The sequence below is a fragment of the Vombatus ursinus genome, unplaced genomic scaffold (assembly GCF_900497805.2).
Source record: "Vombatus ursinus unplaced genomic scaffold, bare-nosed wombat genome assembly UNPS02014941.1, whole genome shotgun sequence".
Lineage (NCBI taxonomy): Eukaryota > Metazoa > Chordata > Mammalia > Diprotodontia > Vombatidae > Vombatus > Vombatus ursinus.
In genome coordinates, this window is record NW_020954719.1 from 1,011,708 (window position 1) to 1,034,302 (window position 22,595).

The 22,595-nt window shown below is 35.5% G+C and overlaps 1 protein-coding gene across 3 annotated transcripts in view; it reads right to left on the bottom strand.

Moving 5' to 3' along the window:
- BICD1 (BICD cargo adaptor 1) overlaps positions 1 to 22,595 on the bottom strand; it is a 221,942-nt gene that overhangs the window by 66,022 nt on the left and 133,325 nt on the right. For all 3 annotated transcript variants that reach the window (XM_027844386.1, XM_027844385.1, XM_027844384.1), the window contains exons 7-8: positions 19,820 to 20,254; positions 4,026 to 5,120 (exon numbers count right to left, since the gene is read on the bottom strand). In XM_027844386.1, the coding sequence (XP_027700187.1) occupies positions 4,026 to 5,120; positions 19,820 to 20,254 (1,530 nt within the window). The remainder of the gene's footprint in view (positions 1 to 4,025; positions 5,121 to 19,819; positions 20,255 to 22,595) is intronic.

Genomic DNA, 22,595 nt, shown 5'->3' on the forward strand with positions numbered 1-22,595 from the left:
ATAACGCTATCCATGTATGTCAAAGGATAAATAAAAGGTTTGGTTTGACTCCCTCTTTAACTTGGCAGGCATACTTGATTCTTTTTAGGTGTCATGATAATGGCAATAAAGCTAGGCAGAACCATGATGGGCTTAAAATGTTTCCCTGAAAAATGCCATGTTTTATATCAATAGTTTACAGCATATTATAATGGTATTTAAAGAGAGTAGTTTTCCATGTGTATACCAATATCAAAATGTTCTCACTATAAATAGATTTCTTTTATATATTTGTAGTACATAAGTATGAAACTGAGTTAAAAGCTGTACAATTAATCAATAAACCCAATACAAATATTATGGTACTTTGGGATGGTATCTTCAACAATTACTGAAATGATGATGGAATATCCTTGGGACTTTTTTGACACACCCTATTTGCTCCTTAGCTAATATACTATTTTCTTGTACTTAAAGATTTTTTTGGTTATATGAGTGCAATGCTTTGTATAAAATACACACATAATTGGAGGATATTTGGAGATGTCTTTGAGGTTCTTATCTTTTGGTAGCAGATATGCAATGCTTTCTGTTAAGAAAGCTGGGGATCAGGCTAAAATCTGAGAGGAAGCTGGTAAAACCCTTTGCTAATGGTTAATTTGCCAGTATGAGCAACTAAACCAGTAATTAGGGATCTCATCTGGCCTCACCACTGTCTAGTTTTGAACAACAACAACAACAAAAAGCTACTGTTTCAGTCACCTCCCTCGGTGAAACAGTTCTATCATTCACTGCATTGAATGCAGAAGCTTTCTGTTTTGTACTTGACAGAACTTGAATTTTTGTTGCATTGGACATATTGCAACCATATGAATAACCAGAAATTTTCCACGTCTTCCTTCTTGGGAAATTGTTTTTAAACCCCATAGTTTCCTTCTTTCTCTTTAAAAGTTTTTGATTGACAATGAATTGTTTATTTCGCTGTTTGTGTAGCTTTGATTCCTAATATTGATTCTATTCTTTTGGCTTTTGCTTACAACTTTTTTTTTTACAATTTTTGTTTATAATTATGGATTAAAGTAATATAGAATTCTGACATACTTGTGTTTTTCTAATTCCATTCTGCATATTCTTTTGTTGTTGTTGCCTTTAAGTGGGTGATATGATTTTTCAATTTTCTATAGTAAATACCAGTTAGATAATGATGCAATCTACCACTGCCTTTCTGTAGATCATCAGTGATTATCTCAAATTGGTTTGCCATGGTGTTTGATACCTGTCACTAAAGTATTCTTTTCTGGCTCTACCTTTCCTCCTGTGGTTCTTATCCTGGCACTGTGTACAGAACATGAAAACATTTTATATGTTCTGCCAAATATTTTGAAAGAATGTATTCTTGATGGCTATAGCAAATACCAATTTTTAAAAATTAGCTATTTTGGTATAATTTGTTTGCTAGGCATCAAACTTAAAAAGGGCTTTTTAAATTCTAGTCTAAGTATATTCTTCTACTTTTCAAAATCACTTGTGATATCAATATTGCTTTTAATCATCATTAGGTATAATTTCTAGCATTTGCATTAAGTAAATATTTTCAATGATCTTAGATTCTTTAACTTTTATCTCCTCAATTTATAGTAGCTCCTTGATTTCTTCTCCTAATTTATCTAATCTAGGTTTAGAGATGATGTTATTTCTGGTTATTTCCCTGCATTGCTCAGCAGTGTATTATATGATTTGGAGCTGACAAAAAGCAGTATGAAGCCCTTGCCTATAAAGTTGGGGACAGAATCTATTATTTCATTGTCATAGGGAACTCCCAAATAAGGAAAGGTGCTCAGCACCTTTTCTGTAAGTTGTAGTCTTAGACATTTGCCTAGAGAGCGCTTCGAGGTTAAATGATTTGACCAGGTGATCACACAATTAGTATGGATGCAGGGCTTGTTGGTTTGAGACTGGCTTTCTATTTACTGTCTTACGCTACTTTGAAGGAGATGACACTTGAGCTGAGCTTTAAAAGGAGGCAGCAGATCATTCTATGTATGAAGGGCTGTGTCTAAAAGAGATGAAATATTTGTTACACATGAAGAACAGCAAATAGGTCAATTTGGCTAAATGGTAGAATGCACAGAAGGGAGTGATATGAATTAGCTTGGAAAGATAGGCAAGAGCTAGGTGGTAAAAGACTTGAAATCCCAAAGAGATGGGTTTGTATTTTATTCTAAAGACAGTAGGGAGACACTGAAACTTCTAGAGTAAAGCACTCACAGCCAAACACGCACCTTAGGAATGCCAACTGGGCAACTACAGAGAAAATGGATTTGGAGAGGGGAGAGACTGACACAGGAAGGTAAATTAGGTGTCTAATTTGTGTTCTGAAGGTAACAAAGAAGTTCATTTCAGTTGTTTTCAGTTTTGTCCAACTCTTCATCATCCATTTGGGGTTTTCTTGACAAAGATACTGGAGTAGTTCCATGTCCTTTTCCAGCTCATTTTATAGATGAGGAAACTGAAGCAAACAGGGTTAAGCAACTTGCTAGTAAGTGTCTGCGGCCACATCTGAACTCAGAAAGATGAGTTTTCCTGACTCAGGGCCTGCCACTCTATCTACTGCACCACCTAGTTGCATTAATTAATAGAGAGGGCAGAGAGTTAATTAATGCTAATTAACTTTGTAATAGGCACGTCTGATTTCCTTTGAATTTAGAATATTTTATATTCACTGATATTAACTGAACACTTAATATATGCAAGACACTAGAAATAATAAAGCTATGTAGAAAAGACATGTAAAAAAAGATATAGAGTTACACTAATTTCTCGTATTGATTCCCTGCATCATTCCTTATGTCATCTCTTCCATGGTACATGTACAGTTTCATCTCAGGCTGATGTAAAGCATCAGTCTATGCAGAGTTACACTCTCTAGTTTAACTTAAGCCATTCTTGGTGGTGCTTGAACATTTTGATTCCAAAGAGCTTTCCTGGTGGGTTGCATTCAAAGTAAGAGTAAAACTAAAAAAAAAAAAGATGTGTCATAGATGATACACCTTATTATGTAAAGTAAGTCAATAAGATCTTGAAAACACAATTTTCTACAAATTAGTCATAGGTGGTATTCAACTAAGTCAGCAAATCTGTTAATTCCTTACTGGGCATTTTGAACTGGAGGTCTTATAGGTATCTTAAACTCTGTGTCCAAAACAAAACTCATTATCTTTCCCTTTACACCCACCTCTCTTCCCAACTTTTCCAGTGCTGTTGAGGGTACTACCATCCTCCTAGACACCTAAATTCACAGATGTGGTATCATTTCAACTCCTCACTCCCATTCATCCCATATATCTAATCAGTTACCAAATCTTGTTTCTACCTCTACATCTCTTGCAAACATCCCCTTCTCTCCACTCAGTCACCATGCTAAATTCAGGACCTCATCATTTCTCACCTGAACTATTACAGTAGCCTTCTAATTTGTCTTCTTACCTCAATCCTCTTCTCATTTTAATCCATCTTCCACACAGCTGCCAAAGTGGCTCTATTAACTTTATGGTCAATATAAATTCCTTCTTCAGGCATTATAAGCTCTTCATAATCTAGCCCCTTCTAACTTTCGCAGTCTTCTTGTATGTTACTCTCCTATACATCCTCTACGTTCCAATCATACTAGCTTAACGTTCTTCACACATGATACTCTTATCTCCTGTCTCCATGCCTTTGCACTAGCTGTCCTCCATGCCTGAATACTTTCCCTTCTCACTTCTACTTAAAATTATTGGCTTCCTTCAAGACTCAGCTCAAATCTCAACTTTCATAGGAAGCTTTTGTAGGTTGCATTCCATCTACTTAGTATATATCTTGAACGTACACACACACATATTCATATATATGCATACACACATATTTATGTTATCTTCACCACTAGAATAACAACTCTTTAAATGCAAGGACTGTTTTTTCTTTGTGTCTCTATTGCTCAGCACAGTGCCTTGCACACTTAATAAAGGCTTTTTGAGTGACTGATTTCTAGAACTATAAAATATTACCTGTTTGTTGGCTTTTAACACTGCCCTCAAGGTGGCTATCTGCTCCCGTTTTGTGCTCAGCAGTGACTTTAATTTCAAAATCTCTTCCATCAAGGCTTCCTTATCTTTATCTATCATTGGTGCCAGTTCTCGTGCAGCTGCCCGTTGACGTGACAGTTGTAACGACCGGTCCACTGCTTTCTGTAGGTGTTTGATTTGGTCCCTAATAATGGCATTGAGGTTGTAGATATTCATTGGTTCTTTTCGAATATCACTGGTGTCTGACACTGGGGATGAAGGAGGGGCAGTAATGACAGGGGAGATTGTTGGTGTTTTAGTTGGACTTTGTTCTTTGTTGGCATCTGTGTTTTCCTTCAAAACTGATTCTGATTGGGTCCTTGTTTCTACTGGTGATACAATACTCCTCCTGGTGAGCCGTGGTGACAGAAGTCCCCTGGGATCATCAGGTCCTTTTAGGCTTCCACTGCGGGTTACTCTACTTTGCCTATAATAGTCCAACATGACCCTATTGGGAGTCTCATTATTACACAGACATACATGGTGGTAAAGCTGAGCTAATTCTTCACTAAAAGTTACAAGCTCATCTTGAGCTGTGTTAAGGGTATTATGGTTTTCGTTGGCTATACTCGTCATCCTTTGCAACTCGTTTTCTATGTGGACCATTTTCTCACCGCTTTCCTTTGTAGTTTTCTCTAGACTTGTCACCTGCTCATCGTACATTTGAATCCTGCTCTCATACTTGGCCTTCTCTTCTGTGTAGTTTTCTACATACTTATTACATTTCTCTTTCAAGGCCTTAATTTCAGCCTTCAGGTCAATCACTTCTGTAACAGCAACCTTATATTTGCATTCGAGAATCTCTAAGCCATTGATATCAACTTCATAGTCATGGGCTTGTTCCCCTGAGTCCCTGCCCTTCTCACAATCCAGCTCTGCCTTCAGCTCTTTGTCACTCTGTAGGCCCTTCATGGCATTGACACGTTCTGTGAGCTTATGAACCCGCTCATGCTGTTCTGTCAGTGCCCCCTTTGTGTGTTCCAACTGAGTTTGGGACTCCTGAAGATTGGCCAGAAGAATGGCTTTTTCTCGCTCTACCTGTAATAACAAATGAAAATCTATTAATGATTGAAATGTAAAACCCTAAGCGATGGATTTCATGCATCTTCAGGATTTTCCTGAGTATAAACTCAGGTATTCATGGGTTTCCCAAAACAATAGCAAAGAATATGCTACCAATATTTAAACTTAAGTTAGCATTTTTTGCCCCTTCTTATAACACCAACTTAAAATTCCTCCTGCATTTACATTAACATTGGTGCAGAACTATGCTGTATACATTATACAATCACAATTTTATATATCACAGGGACCTAGATTCACAAAATGGCAAAGCCATTTAGCTAATCTAATTGCTTTAAATTTTTTTGTCTTTTTTTACAAATCATAATATGATTGAGATATATAAGAGAGGCAGTCTATTGTAGTGGGAAGAACAAAGGGGTCAAATCTTGACTTTGCTACTTACTACCAATGAAGTAGGTGCCTTCAATTTTTGAACCTCTGTTAAATGAGTGAGTTGGACTAGATAGTATTAAAGGTTCGTTCTAGTTTTAAATCTACGACAGTATGAATGATATTTGCTTTTTAAAAATTTGCCACACTCATTCTCTGAGAAACGTGGGAAGAAATGCATGAATTGATGCAGAGTGAAATGAGTAGAACCCAGAGAAAAATGTCTACAATAATACTACCACTGTAAAGAAAAACAACCTTGAAAGACTTAAGAATTCATGTTCAGTGGAATAACCAACCATGATTACAGAAGATAAATGATGTTCGCTACTCACCACCTCCTGACAGGGATAGACTCAAGGTGAAGAATGAGACATAAATTTTTGGACAAGGCCATTTGGGAAATTTGTTTGCTTGACTATATTTGTCACAATGGTTTTGTTTTTCTGTGCTTTTCCCCCCAAAGGGGTAGAGAGGGAGTCAGGAATGAAAAAGAATTGCTGAGAGGGATTACAAAAAAAGAAAAAAAAATAAAGATGAGAGGCTCACTGAAACACTTATTTTAAATGCACAGAAGAAAACAGAAGAAAGTACAGACAAGCAGGAGGACTTTAAAAGTTACATGTCAAATTTATTATATACTTAAGAGGAAAAGTAAGCTATACATATTAGTGATTTGGCATTTTATGTACAATCTTCTTTTCCTAATTTATTTTGTATGCAGAATTGCTCATCTTTTTGGTTACTGTTAAGTCCCAAATTTAAAAAAAACAAAAAAATTGTTTCTCTGTTGAAACTTCAGTTTGAGGATACCTAAAACTTGTACATTACACTGACCTAATTTATCTTTTAATTCAGAAAGGACCAAGGACTAGCAGAGCTGTTTATATTATTGACAGCATAGCTGTTTATCAATAATATTTTCCTCCAAAGGACATTAAGGTTTTAGATTTCTGAAGTAACATTAAATAAATTAAATATGATCATAAATACATTTAATCAAGAGTTTCATTTTTATGTAGCTAGTTGAAATGGATGACAGGAACCAGGGTTATTTTTAGATGGATATGATTTAAAGTGACCCATTCCAGGGGCAGCTAAGTGGTGCAGTAGATAAAGCACCGGCCCTGAAGTCAGGAGGACCTGAGTTCAAATGTGGCCTCAGACCAAACGCTTGGCACTTGTGACTGTGTGACCCTGGGCAAGTCACTTAACCTCAATTGCCTAAAAAAAAAATTTTTTTTTAAAATGATCCATTCCACATCTCTAAGGGAGATTTCTATTTTTGTCTTTGTGGAGAGTAAGAGAATAACTGTAATGGGGCAATCACTCCTTCTCTCTTATTTTTTTTTTAATTTTCAGTTCCAAATTCCCTCCCTCCAGCCTCTCCCCCACCCATTGAGAAAGCAAGCAATACAATACCCTTTGTACATGTGAAGTCATGCAAAACATATTTCCTTATTAGCCATACTGGAAAAAAAGAGGCTGGCAAAACAAAGTGCAAAAAAAAACCAACAAAAAACCTCACTTCAATCTGTAGTTCTCTCTGCTCTGTACTTCAATCTGTTCTCTCTCTGGAGGTGGATAGAATTTTTTATTATGAATCCTTTGGAACTGTCATAGACCATTTTATTAATCAGAGTAGTTAAGTCTTTCATATTTGATTATCATTACTGCAATACTATTACTATTATGTGTAATGTTCTGGTTCTGCTCAGTTCACTTTGTATTAGTTCATCTAAATTTTCCCAGATTTTTCTGAAACCATCTTTTTCATCATGTCTTACAGCACAACAGTATTCCATCACAATCATATATTGCACCTTGTTCAGTCAAACCCCTCAGTTTCCAATTCTTTGCCACAACAAATATAAACACTTTTGTACACACAAGTCCTTTTCTTTTTCCTTTGGTCCCTCTGGGATACAGACCTAACAGCAGTATTGCTGGGTCAAAGAGTATGCAGTTTTATAGTCCTCTGGGCATGGTTCCAAATTGTTCTCCAGAGTAGTTTGACCAATTCAGAACCCTACCAACACTGTATTAGTGTACCTATTTTTCCACATCCCCTCAAGCATTTATCATTTTCCTCTTCTGTCATACGATCCCCTCTTTCCTATTTTCAAGTGGGTTATTGGGCTAGACATATCTATTACACCTCAAATATCTGTAGTAAAATGCTCTTTGGAGGTTCAGAATAAAAAAGCCACTTTCCCTGGTCACTCAGGAGGAAGTAGGTCAGTCCCTTTCAGACTAGGAAGATTAACTTAAACGATCAGTTTAGCTCTCCTTCTACCAAATCTTTAGTATGCAAAAGCCAAGGATGAATAACCAGCAAACATCTTTCAAAGTAATCAGCAAAATTATACCAAAGGAAAGCACACAGACTACTTTAAGCAATATGACACACAAGAATCAGGCAGAGAAATTTTGTGACTTTGGAGAAAGATAAAATCTCAGCTTAACCTAGGAGAAAATGGTCTCCCCAACTCCGGCAGTTCTCTGGGGTTCAGACACTGAATCACAGAATTTTAATGTTAGAAGGATCTCAGAGGCCCTCCAGGCCAACTCACACACAAAAGGAATCCTTCCTATAACATAATGATTAAGTGGTCATCTGGCATCTTCTTGAAGATCTCTAAGAAGAAGGCACCTACTGCTTCTCAAGGCAAATAATTCCACTTTTGGATAACTCTAATTATTTTGGAGGTTCTTCCTGACAGGAAAACTAAATGTGCCTCTGTACTGTCCACCCTTCCTCCTGGCTCTACCCTCTGGGATAAAATGAAACAAGTTTAGTCCTTCCTCTACATGATAGCTCTTCAAATACTTGAAGACAACTGTTCCCCTTGAGCCTTCTCTTTTCCGGGCTAACCAAGCTCTATTCTTCAACCCTTCTTCATATTTCATGGACTCAAAGCCTTTCACTAGCCTGGTTGCTCTTCTCTAGACACTATCATATCAATGCCCTTCTCGAACCATAGAGCTCAGAGGTAAATACAAGACTACATCGGATGAGAGCAGTATACTACTGGATTACTATCTCTTTATTCCTGGAAGCTATATTCCTCTTAAAGGAGCCCAAGATTACATTAGCTTTTTTGGCTACTATATCATATCGCTGATTCATATTGAGCTTGCAGCCCACTAAAACCCTTGGGACTTTTTCAAAACAAATGCTATCTAAGTTTCCTCTCCAATATTAAACTTACTAAGTTGACTTTTTGTAACCAAGTGTAAGACTTTACATTTATCCCTATTGAATTTCACTTTATTAGATTTAGCCCTGTCAATATCATTTTAGATCCTATGTCATCCATTGTGTTAACTATCCCTTTCAGCTTTGTGTCATCTACAAAGCTAATTAGCAAGCTGTGCTAAGCAGGGCCTGATTCAGGCCAGTCCCTAAGCAGTTTAAGTTTTATATTGGAACATCATGATACATTGTGTTCATTCAACAGTTAACAAAAAAACAAACAGACAAAAACAAAACAAAACAAAACAACACTTACTTAGCCAAAGCAGGATAAGGATATTTAAAAAGGATAGGCACTAAGTACACCTTGAGTCAATTCAGATGAGTGATGCCCTTTATGGTTGCTTTGTACTCAGGAGATGAGGAAATGATATCAGTAGTCTGAGACTTTAGTCCCCTGAGCCAATCAAGTCTTGAGAAATGTCTCAATACCTCTTAAGAAAAAACTAGTCTAAATTATATGGGATAAAGGGTTTAGATATTGCTCTCATCGCACATGCTACTTATCTTTTTGTTTTGGTTACTGATATGTTAAATAGCACAAGACCAAGCACAAATACCTATGATAATCTGAATTCATCTGACTGTATAATTACTCAATAAATCGATAAACATTTATTAAGCATTTACTACATACCAAGCACTGTGCTAAACACTGGGAATACAAATAAAAATAAAAACAATCTAATGGATTATATAATGTATATAATATATGATGGCCTAATTGGTACCTCTCCATCCGCTCCACAAGAATAATAAAAGACACTTTGCTAAAGTATCAGTAAACTATATTTACAGCATCCCCTTCATCTACTAATTTAGCAGTCTTGTCTAAAAAGGAAATATTCTTGATAAAGCCATGCTGACTCTTTCTAATTTCTGTTTACCTTTCTAGATATTCACTCATCATCTTCTTAATGATCTGTTGCAGAATTTTCCCAGAAATTGAAACTACACTCACTGGCCTAGAGTTTGTAGGCTCTCCTGTAATATTATAGGGGGAAATGTGGATCTTTAATGAAATAGACGACTTCTAAGCATTCCTGATGAAAAGACCAAAGCTGCACAGAAACTTTGAAGTTCAAACACAACAGTGAAAAAAAAAACATAAAAAGTAACCATGAATGAAAAAAAAAAAACAAATAGATAAACTATTGGTTAATTTGATTTTTAAAAAGTAAAGAAGAAAACCAAATTACCAGTATCAAAAATGAAAAGGGTGAATTCACCATCAATGAAGAGGAAAATAAAATAATTACTCGGAGCCAGTTTGCCCAATTATATGCCAATAAATCTGATAATCTAAGCGAAATGAATGAGTATTTACAAAATTATAAATTACAAATTATAAATTCCCAGAAAAGGAAACACAATACTTTATCTTAGACAAAGAAATTGAAAAAACCATCAATGAACTCCCTAGGAAAAAAATCTCCAGGTCCCAATGGATTCACCTGTGAATTCTACCAAACATTTAAAGAATAATCAATTCTAATACTATATAAATTATCTGGGAAAAGATGCAAAGGAGTTCTACCAGATTCCTTTTATGACACACATGAAAGATCCATCATAAGCTCTACTGAATTCTTAGAAGACATGAGGCAAGAGACTAAAAACATTAGAGAGGAATAAATGAAGCTTTTCTTAAAACGGTAAGTAGTATCTATCTAAAACCATCCCAGAAAGCATTATCTGTAATGGAGATAAGCTAGAAGTCTTCCCCAAAAAATCAGCACCCTTGCTTCACCCTTGATCTTATTAGGAAGGCTTCCTGGTATAAATCCCACATGGTCATAGTATATGATCCTTGTGATACATTGCTGTAATCTCCTTGCTAACATTTTATTTAAAAATTTTGCATCAATATTCATTAGGGAAATTGGTCTATAGTTTTCTTTCTCTGTTTTCACTCTTCCTGGTTTAGGTATCAGTACCATGTTTGTGTGTTAAAAATTGTTTTACATATAATTTGTTTTACATATAATTTGGCAAAAAAAAATTATTTAAAAACAGAACTTACATTCCAAAAATAATAATACATGTAGCAAATGGTTAACTCACAACTCCTGGATGTCATTTTGCAGGAGATCTTATGAGTTCTCCCTAAGTATAGTTTCCCTCAACTTTTAGCTGTGCTCTTTGAAAAGCCTCGAATCTTCCTTTCCTCATCATGTTCCACTTGTTCTTGTTTCTCAAGCCAGACAATAATGTCAACAGCTGCTATTTTGGGGGGTGCTCCTAGGGCACTGATGGTAAAGTCCAAATACTCTGAACCTGTCAAAGCCTGCAAGGTCCTTCCTCTAGGTTCAGGAAGTAGAGGCTTAGGCACTCTCCTTCTACCTTAAGGGGTTCCCCTTCCTAAGGATCTCCCTGGGGAATTCTCTCTCCTGACTTGCTGCTTACTCAAACCTCTGATTGTAATTAACCTAATGGTTTTATATAGGCCCCAGAGGCTGTGGCCAAGACCTTCAACAAATCAAGACTTCTTCCTCCTAAGGAGATGTCCAGGGCTTTTCCACATCTGGTGAACTAATGTGTGTTCTCGCATGATAAATTTACCAGGGTGTAGGATCTTATAATTTACTTTAAAAGGAGTGGGGTGATTTAATTGATTTACCCAATGATCACCTTTTTATACTAGCTATACTCTATGATTTGGAGCACTTAATCTGAGTCTCAATTTCCTCATAGCTAATGAGGGGATCTGACTAGATCTTTCAGGGCAAGGAGGACAAAAAGAAGAAAAGGCTCTTTCAGCTCTAAATCCTATGATCCTATGATTCAAGTAGATAGGTAACAGATTACCTTTAAGGGAATAAAATTAAATTGATTAAATTAAATTCAAAAGTCAAATCAAACATATATGATATCAGTTTAGGCGGCAGCCAGGTAGTGCAGTCATTAGAGCAAGCACCAGGCCTGAAGTCAGGAAGACTCATCTTCCTGAGCTCAAATCTGGCCTCGGAGACTTATTACCTATACAACCCTGTTTTCCTCATCTGTAAAATGAGCTGGAAAGGAAATGACAAACCAGCCTCTGGGGTCATGAAGAGTTGGAAAACAACTGATCAACAACAAGCTATCAATCTATTTTCTTTTTTTTAGTAACAATCAAGTAAAATAACAAAAATATAAACTAAGCTTATCAAACATTTTTATTAAAAACAAAAATAATAACAATATTACCATTTTTGTTCCCTCTTTCAATATATTTCTGTAACAGCTAATCATTTTTATCTATGTGCTTAAAAGATCTTGTTGCTGTCTTTCTTTCTTTCATATATGTACTCATAGTCAGTATGCATATTGATTCTCTTTTTTCCTCTTTATCACTTTGTATAAGTCTGTTTTTATCTTAATAATTTTTTTCCTTTTTTTGTGGCTACCTTGTACATTTCTATGAGAAACGGACCCAACTATCTCAAATTCAAGACTGTACAGATGATATCTTTTACAAAAAACCATGGCAAAACAAAAACAAACCCCACCCAGCAATTTTGATATCTATGAGTAGAACTTTATAAAAGTTATTTGATCACATTCTACCTGACTGAAGCAGCTATGGAAGGTGTGAAAAAAGAAACAAAAGAGAATTCAAGAATGGAAATTTTCTTTTTGAAGGTATCTAGCTTCTAAGATGGAAAGGAGAAAGTTCTGGATGTTTAATTAAAGCAACAAAAAACAAATAAAAAATTGGTGTTTCCTTATATCACTGAAGAACATTTTGCTTCATTGACAGTTACAAATAAATACTATGAGAAATGGAAGGTACTTTAGGCATGATCTTGTTAATTCTTTCAGCTTACAGATGAGCAATGTGAAACCCAAAGAAGAGAAGCAATTTGCTAATGGCTACCCTATCATTTTTCCAGCTTTAATTCTGCTTTACTTTAGGCTAGTCATTTCCAAACTTTTTTTTTTTTTTTTGGTATGAGGACCCCTTCTTTTTAATGTCAAAAAATTCACAAACCCTCACAAGGCAGTAGTTTACTATTAATATCTGCTGATTGAGAAAATATATAATAAAAATAGTTATAAATTCAGCAATGATTTGTAGCAGATGGAATTTCACTAAAGAATTTGTTTCTATAGACAAATTGAACAAAAAGTCTTTCACAGTTTCAGGCATAGTAATGATGGTGATGATGATGATGATGATAAAAGCTAGAATTTATGTAGTGCTTTAAGGTGTGCAAAGCACTTTACAAATACTACCTCACTGGATCATGTAGACATGTAGTAACCACTGCTTGTAGTAACCACTCCCTTGGTCAGGGAAGTTCTCTCTTCTTCCTATTCTTTCATCCCCTCCTCCTCTTTTACCCTACCCCATTCACAATGGACTCTAATCTTTGTGTTCTTTGGAATCAGTTCCATAGTGAACAAATTCCCTTAGATCCTAGATGTCTTTCTCCCACATTCTTCTCATCTATTAGCCTTCACTGAGACTTGATTCCCCTCTGACAATATTGCATATCCAGCTACCTTCTCCAGCACTAGCTCTAAATCCTCTCTTCTTTAGGTTTCTGTGACACTATTCTTTCCTAGTTGTCTTTCCCACTTGTCTGATAGCTCCTTAGTCTCCTTTGTTGATTCTTTTACCCATATAAGACCTATGATTCTGGAAGCTTCCCATGCAGCTAGCCCCTTTGTGCAGGGATATTTTTGGAGCCTCCTCCTGCTGTTAAAAGTATAAGCTCTCCCTGACCTTTTCTATTGCTTTAATAAAATTATTTTTGCTAAGAGGACTTCAGAAAAACCTGGAAAGACTTGTATGGATTGATGCAGAGTGAACAGGAGAACACTGTACACAGCAACAGCCATGTTATGCGATGACTAACTTTGATAGACTTAGCAAATGCAAGGATCTAAGACATCTCCAAAAGTCTCATGATGGAAAATGCTATCCACATCCGGAGAAAGAACTATGGAGTTTGAATGAAGATCGAAGCATACTATTTGCTCTTTTTTTCTTCTGTTTTGTTTTGTTTCTTTTTTCTTGTGGTTCCTTAGTTCTAATTCTTCTTTACAATAAGACTAATGTGAAAATATTTAATAGAAATGTATATGTAGAGCCTATATCAGATTACATGCTGTCTTGGGGAGTGAGATGGGAAGGGAGGGGGAGAAAATTTAAAACTCAAATGCTTATGCAAGTGATTATTGAAAATTAAAAATAAATTAATTAAAATTAAAAAAAATATTTTTGCTACTATAATATAGCTCTCATTGCCAGGGATCCCATGATCCCTGAACTTAGACCCTCCTTGGTCAACAAATTTTTAAATGCATTCAAATTATTCATATTAATCACAATAGCATCTTTATACATTTTAAATATTAACTCGTGTTCAACATATATGATGTATTCTGTCTATAGAAGTTATGTTTGGTTATTCATTACATAAAATCATTTAATGACATAACTCACTGCAATAATTCTGTGCCCCTCCCCCCATGAAACTCCCACACCTCCAGATGAAAAACCAGTGATCTACAGCACAATGTGAAACATGGAAACAAACTATCTCATGATTTCAGCAGTTATTTAGGAAAAAATCAATTTAGTAGAGGAGAAAAAATGACTGATACAAAAAATGCACCCATTTAAAGAATCATTTCATCTTTTTCTGATGTTTCTATCCCATTGCATCTAATTGCAATTGCTTGGTTAGTAATCACATTCAGTGGAACAGTTTTCCTCTTTCATAAGGTAATGAGTATACCAAAGACAAGAGTCCAAAGATTGGCTCTTGAGCACCCATGATATCAATGATAAAGTTTCAGCTTAGGCTGCTTAGAAGAAGAGATGAACTCTAAATTTGCTGACATATTATTTTTTCTTTTCACTTATGTGTAACTCAGTCTTGACTCTGATATTAATCATTTCCCAAAGGTATTTTTTTCAAATTGCATAAGGGGATTGGAGTGCATGAAAAAAAAAATTTTTAAAGGGACTTTACTAAAATAAAAGAATACAGCACAAACTTTCAGAGATAACTTTTCAATGTATTCAATAACTGAGTTAGTTTTCCAGTCACAACTACTTTTTTCATTTTAAAATTATTACAGAGCTTGACAATTGCTGTGATATCTCAATTATTATGTCCTGGAGGGAAACAACCCTGGAACAGTCCAAAATCCAAAACCACTTATTTGCCAATTCCCTGAGAAATTTCTCTTTAGGAATAAGGGATTATGCTAATCGATCTGTTTATTTTCAAAAGAGGGTTTGCAAGTCATACATTAAATTTTCCAACAGTATGTCAGCTAAATAGAAAAATCTAAATGGAAGACATTAATTTACAGTTAAGTAAACATGATTAATATACATACCTGGGATAGTTTATTGTTAAAGTAGAATGTAGTTCAATGAGGGGCTGCTAGATGGCGCAGTGGATATAGCACCGGCCCTGGATTCAGGAAGACCTGAGTTCAAATGTGACCGCAGACACTTGACACTTACTAGCTGTGTGATCCTAGGCAAGTCACTTCACCCCATTGCCTCGCCAAAACAAAACAAAACAAAATAAAACAAACAAACAAAAAAAAAAACCAAAAAAAAACCCCAAAAAAACCATTTACGGGCAACTAGGTGGTGCAGTGGATGGAGCTCTGGTTTTGGAGTCAGGAGGACCTGAGTTCAAGTCTAGTCTCAGAAACTTGACACTTTCTAGCTCTGTGACCTGGGCAAGTCACTTAACCCCGACTGCGTCACCAAAAAGCAAAAAAAAAAAAAAAAATTTCCCAGGGAGAATATAGTTCAATGAAATAAAGCAATGGATCTGGAGCCAAAGGACCCAGGTTTGAATCCTTGCCTTGCTATTTCCTACCTGCAAGACCTGGAGCAAATTATTTGACTTTTCTGGGATTAGATTTCTTTATTTATAAAATAAAAGTACTGGACTAGGTTATCTCTAAATTCTCTTCCAGCTCTAAAATCCTATAAAATTTCCATCTTACAGATGAGGAAACAGAAGCTCCAAGAGGCAGAGTTACTTGCCAAAGGTCACAGAAGCAGTAAAGGGAGACGTGAATCAGAGTTTTACCCTTTCCATTATACCACCTGATCTTTCCTTATTTACAGAATAAGGATAAGGAGGAGGTACCTTGTTGCTATCCCTCTCAAAGGTTGGAAGCTATGAGTGATTTGACTTGAAAATGAACAAGATACTCCACTAAAAAGGAAACAAAAATGAAATGAGAATTTTGCAGCGACCTGTATAGGATGCCTTAAGGAAAATTTCATTTTTTAAAAGACCAAGGAGCCTATGAAGAGAACTTTTATTATAGCTCTGATTCTTGCTAATAAAGAATGGTTGCTAAAGCAGAAATGACAGGAACCTTGGGAGTAAAGTGGCTGTTCCTTAGAATCTGTGATAGAAGATAAGGAAGTTGGCAATTATGCAATAGCTGGGGAGAGCAGATTTCAGAGAGCTCAGAGAAAGGTTATGTAGGATTCCATGAGCTAATATGCTAAAAGGAGTATCTGCTCAGGTAGGGTGGGAAGCACTGAAGAAAGAAATTCTGAAGACACAAAGAAAAGCAATTCTGATAAGAAGGAAAAGAGAATATATAGACAAAGGATTCATCAAACAACTTGGATTTTAAAGCATTCACAAAAGATGGAAGCACAGGTGGTAACAGATGACTAAGATAAGAGTGATCCTGTAAGAACAGTGTCAGGAAAGCTAAAGCTCAGAATGAGGCTGACAAATCTAAAGGCAATAAAACCTGTGTATTTTTTTTAAAAATCTGTATCAGGAAAAAGAAGAGTCAAAGAGGAGAAGAGGATAACTGCAATGATGATGGTGAAAAATAAATTCTAACTTTTTTGTTTCTTCTAGATAAAGATTTTCGGGTTAAAAAAAGACAAAAGTTTAAAGAGTTGAAATTCTAGATATTTAGAGAGATAGTAACAGAGCACCTTGCTGCCCTAGATGAGTTCAAGTCAGTAGGTCCAGATAAATTACATTCTATGATAACAATGTAATGCCCTACAGTTTTGAGTAGTTTTTATTCCTGAACCAGCATAAGTTATCTGTGTAAGTTTGTGGCAACTTTGTAAGGATGCCACAGTATAGAAAGGCAAATGTCATTATTTTCGCCAAAGAGGAGAAAATAGAATCTATGAACAACAAATATAGCAACAAATATGACTTTGAATTCCGGCAAAATTCTACAAAGCTTGAATAAAGGGATAGTAAGTGAATATTTTAGAAAAAGATAACAGTGATCACAAAGAGCCAGTGTGGCTTCATCAGGAAGAAGTCATGTGAGACTCTCCTCAAGTGAGTAGAAGGAGAAAAGGCCAGCTCTCCTCAAAGAGACAGTCAAAAGACCGTGGACACTAAGGCAAGGGTAGATAGATATTAAACAGATTATAAATAAAACAAAACAGACAAACCTGAACCAGAATCGCAGCAAACAGAAGCCTTCCTGTACAGGGAACATAGGCAAGTTAAGAAAATTTACAGAGTCTAAAGCTTTGTTCTGGGACGGGGAAATGGGAACTAAGACCATGGTTTAACCATGGAAGCCTATGGCCTATATCAATGTATCAATATCAACCCCAAACTGGGTTTCCAACGAAGATCTCTTTACCTCTTCAGATCTCTTCACAGAGCCTGCCCTAAGGTAAATTTCCCTAGCACTACCACTCCTGGGGGCTTTGAAGAACATAGAATTCATTGCCCAGACCACAGATAATTCAGATCACTACCAGAGAAGGCCCACCATTTCTTACAGACATACAGAGAGCCTGGTCAGAATATGAAGCCTCAATTCAAGAAGTAAGGCTGGGAAAATGAAAAAAAAAATAAGAAAGCTCTGATGATTAAGAAATATTATGGAACCAGGGATGCTCAAGACATAAACTCCATATTAGAGATTAACCACACATTATCAACAAGCAAAATGACAAAGAAAATAAAAGATTTGTCATAAGCTCTACTGAATTCCTAGAAGACATGAGGCAAGAGTTGTTTTTTTTTTAATTCCAATACAAAATGAAAAGAATGGGAAAGGAAATGAAAGTTCCAGAGTAAAGACTTGGAAAGAGAATAAATACTTTAATAGGAGGTGCAGAACCTTACTCAAATAACATACCATCTGAATATTAGTTCTGACCTGATGTAGATCAATGACTCAACCAGATAAAATGAAATACCAGAATAAAATAAAAACACTGAAAAGTATCACAAAATGTAAAATGTCTTCTATCAGCAACAGACCTAGAAAATAAGGAGACATGATGATGATGATAATGATGATAAGGAGGAGGAAAGCTACCATTTATGTAGTGCTTTAAATTTCTAAAGCATTTTACATTTGACCCTAAGAATGCTAAACTAAGAATTATCTGATTACCTGAAAATCTTGACCATAAAAGCCTAGATACTATGTTTTTTTTAAGAAATCATGAATGAAAATGTCCCAGACAGAGGGCAATGTGAAATTAAAAAGAATCTACCTCCTGAAAGAAACCCTAAAATTAAAACTCCCAGGAACATTATAGCCAAAATTCAGAGCTTCTACTTAAAAATGTGTGTGTGTGTACTACAAGCGTACAGAAAGAGTTCAAATACCGAAGAGCTACAATCAAGATTGAACAAGATTTGGCAGCTACCACAACAAAGAAGAAGAAAGTTTAGAATATGAATATTGTATCCTAAAGGCAAAAAAAATATGATTACAACCAAAAATAACTTAGCCAGTAAAACTGCATATAGTTTTATGGAGTGCAAAGAGGGGAAGGATCTTTAATGAAATAGAGAACTTCTTAGCATACCTGATGAAAAGATCAGAATTGAGTAGAAACTTTAAAATGAAAACACAAGAGTTAAGAGAAATATAAAAAGGTAAATACTTCTGAGTAATTGGAAGATAATATATGATGATGAAGTACTTACATTCTAATGGGGGAGAAGAAACAAGTCCCTCCGTTAGAACTCAAATGTTACCGAAGGTCATAGAGGTAGTTAAGATAAAGATCCTAGGAATAATTTTCTTATGTTTTGGTGATTAAATCACATTTCTGACACTTATAAACTGTGGCACCATACGGAAGTCACTTAATCTTTCTACAACTTGATTTTCTCACTTGTAAAATGGAGATAATAGCTGTGTTACCTACCTTACAGTATAGTGCTGATTGCCAAATGAGATAATTATGTGAAGTGCTTTGCAAACTTTAAAGTACCTTGTAAAAATCAGCTATGATTATTATCATTATTCCATTTTTCTCATCTTTTTTGATGGGTTTCTGATAGAAATGGTCTGAGGACAATTCTTTTATAGTTAATTCTCTATGGATAATGAATGCTTTTGTAATTGAATATTATTATTATTATCATCATATTTGTATTTCTCTCAGTGTGTAACAGTGCTTTGAATGTAGTAGGCACTAAATACATAATTGCAGAAATCCTTAAACATTTTAATTAAGCAGACTTAATACATTCATTATGCAACATTTTTCATATAACAGAATTTGTAGAGTAATGTCAGGATAAATTGTTGGATTGGACATGAAAATATCCTATTCATATATTGCAGGATGTTCTATTAATGATGTTTGCTAAAATGGGATTCTGCCTAAAACTGATCCCTAACTCTCTCTAACACCAAGGGCATGTCTTTGGTACTTCTACTCAGTTTGCATGGGAGAAAATTACTCATTCTTTTTTCTTACCAATAGCAGTAGACAGAGCAGACCTCACCAACTCTTTTTCCTTTAGCACTGGCTCTTTAAATATTTGCAACTGCTAATTTTATCTTTTATCTTTTACCTTTTTTGCTGTGTCTTTTCAATTTATATGAAGCTCTCACACAGCTCTTTATTAAAGTATTAATTTATTAAATTAGAATACCATCAAGTAGAAATTAGAAGGTGAACAAGAAATTCCTGTTGGAAAGAAATTTTGGTTCAATACATAACTCACATTGGATCTATAAATTCTCCCTGAATAGATTTAAAAAAAAACAAAACACCATTTGCTGACAAACTCCCCCAACTTATTACCTGCATAAGTTGCTGCTTCAGTTTCTGCATTTCTGAAATGTTAAGCTCACTGAATAAGTCCGAAACCTGGTGGAGAGTTTCTCCTTTCCTTCCTGGAGTCCGATAATCTCCATTCATTTTCACAAGTGGCCCATGGACGTGTCCATTCATTTTGTCATCGTTGTTTGGTTCAGTCACATCCTCTGCAAATTTTTGTCCATCTACTGAGATATTGATATGATTATTGTACACACTTTCATTGAGATTAATATACTGGGAGAGTTCTTTTCTCAGGTTGTTCTTTTGTTCTCTTTCATTTTTTAAAGTCTCCAGGACTTCTTCTAACTGGCGCTCAGCAATTTCTTTCAACCGGATGGCATCTTCTAGCTGGCTATTCAGCAATACCATCTCTTCCTCAAATCTTTTAATCTCATGCTTTAGGCCTTCATATTCCACCTAAATTAGATAGGACAAAAAACATTTATTAAACTAAAACTTGGCTCTTACAAACATGTCATTAAGTATTCTGTAGACCCTATATACTTAAAAGTCTTTCAAATTATCATAAGCCTAAAAAGCCTTGGCATACGTTAACTGAATGGAATAATCTTATCTCTGAAGTTTTACATTAGAATTTTTTTCTTAAAAAGAACTTAGACATTTAAATAACAGAAGACTATAAGCCAATTATTAAAATCTATGTGTAAATTAATGCTATTGATAGAGGTTAAGCAATATTTTTAGATGAAGTGGCAGGCATTTCTGCAGTCTTCTGTGGTACCCCATGAATTGCCATATAGCAAAGAACCCTGTTTGCAAGATTCCCACATTAGACTGAGGTGAGTTGACCTAGTAGAACTTTAACTCCTCAAAAGCTAAGGGACCTTTTTTTTTAATTTTTAAATTTTGATTTTGTATTGCCAGAACCTTATACAGTAAGGTATATAGTAAGTATATAATGCTTCTTGAATTGGATTGGTTTGAGCTAAGAAAAATGAGAGTATAGTTAGCACTTATATAAGACTTTTTATTACTATGTATTACTTATAAAAAAGTAGAATCTGGATCTCATGGGTACTGATTCTTTTGGGAAAGTATCTAATTGGATAATTTGATCAGTATAATACAGAGGAGATGATGCCATGGAAATATATTTACAAAACTCTAGCGACCTGATCATAATGAAGCTTTTTGAGACTAAGCCCCAGAATGACATAAATTAGGGTCCCATGTCTTCCGCTCTCAAAGAAACTTAAAGAGAATCCCAGTCCATCCTTAACCCTGAACTATAAGGGGCTCCATGAATCCTTGCCTACTTATACAGCACCAGATGTGAAATGGCACCAGGGAGTTCAAATTCCCATCTCTGAATTTCAGAACCCTAGTAGACCCATCTTTACTCCCTAGGAACACCCACAATATTTTGTTTCTATTTTCCTCATGTACCTAGGACAATCTATTTTAGATTATAGGTATTTTGTAGCTGTCTTTTTCGTCCTGTATCTAAACTCCTCAAGTCCCTGACATAGTCCTTTGCACATAGCAGGCACCTAGTATCTGCTTAATAAATGAGTAAATGATGATGCGGGGCACAGACGTATATTCTTAGTGCTACATTAAAGGAGCCCCCAGAAGTCCCACATCCTTTGATAACCCTGCAGGAAGCAATAGGGAGATTTCTTCAGGTGTCTCAGAGTAGTTTAAAGGCTTCAAACTGAACACCTGGTAAGTTTCAGGGGTTCAGGCTGAATTTTCTCCTTTTCCTTTCTATGAGTCACAAGAACATAGTCTTTACTCTAAACATTAATAGTGGTTGATTCCTCTTCTCCTCACATTCCTATCCTTATCCCTACATACATACACTTACACTAGATGTATGCTAATTAGGGAGACAGTGTACTTTATCAAGAGCCTCTACAAAACTTCCTCTCTTCAGATAAACTATAATTTTTCAAGTCAGGCAGCAGCTTCTGTGATTGGTGGTAGTAATGTTAGGAGAATATCAGGGCTGAGTAAAGACTGATGACAGCAATGCTGCAGGATTGGTTCATGCAGTGACTGGCAAGTTGAAAACCTGTTCGGAATAGACCATATTTAGGGCGGCAGATGGAAATTAAGAGGACAAACCAAAGAGTTAAACTCATATTACAGATTTTTTTAAAAAAAACAGCCTCTGGCTGGGCAGAAGCTTGAAAAAGGACTAAACCAATGGACTAAGATCATCTATTTACTGTTGATAATGTAGGGTTAGCAGAGATAATCTTTAACAATGTGGGTGCAGGAGATGTGTAGATAATTTTATTGCAAAAGAAATTGTGGTCATGTTGAAGTGGTGCTAAAGTTGATATTGTGTAATAGAGTCCTTGTTATGGTCCTATGGTTCCTAAAAAGATTTTCGAATGTTATTAATAGTTATGAACTCTGCTTAAGCCTACCCTAGGCAAAATGTTAAATACCTAAAATTTGTTTGGACCTTTCCTGGATCCATATTTTAGGTCCCTAAAAGTTCAGGAATCCTTACTATTTTATTCTACCTTTTAAGAGTCCCATGCCCAGAATCTTTAATTAAAACATCCCAGCATTTTATCAAGATGCTCACATAAGCCAGTTAATAAGTCTAATAAACCATGCTAAAGTGGTCTGAATGAACCTTTAATAGTCATTAACCCTAAGCAAAATAAATCATGGATTAACTTTGCTAAAACGATTAGAGGCCTACTGCTATAATCTGTAGTAGGTTGAATTGGAGAAGGAAGAGCCTGAATGTCATTGTCACTGACTTACTTCTTCAAAGACC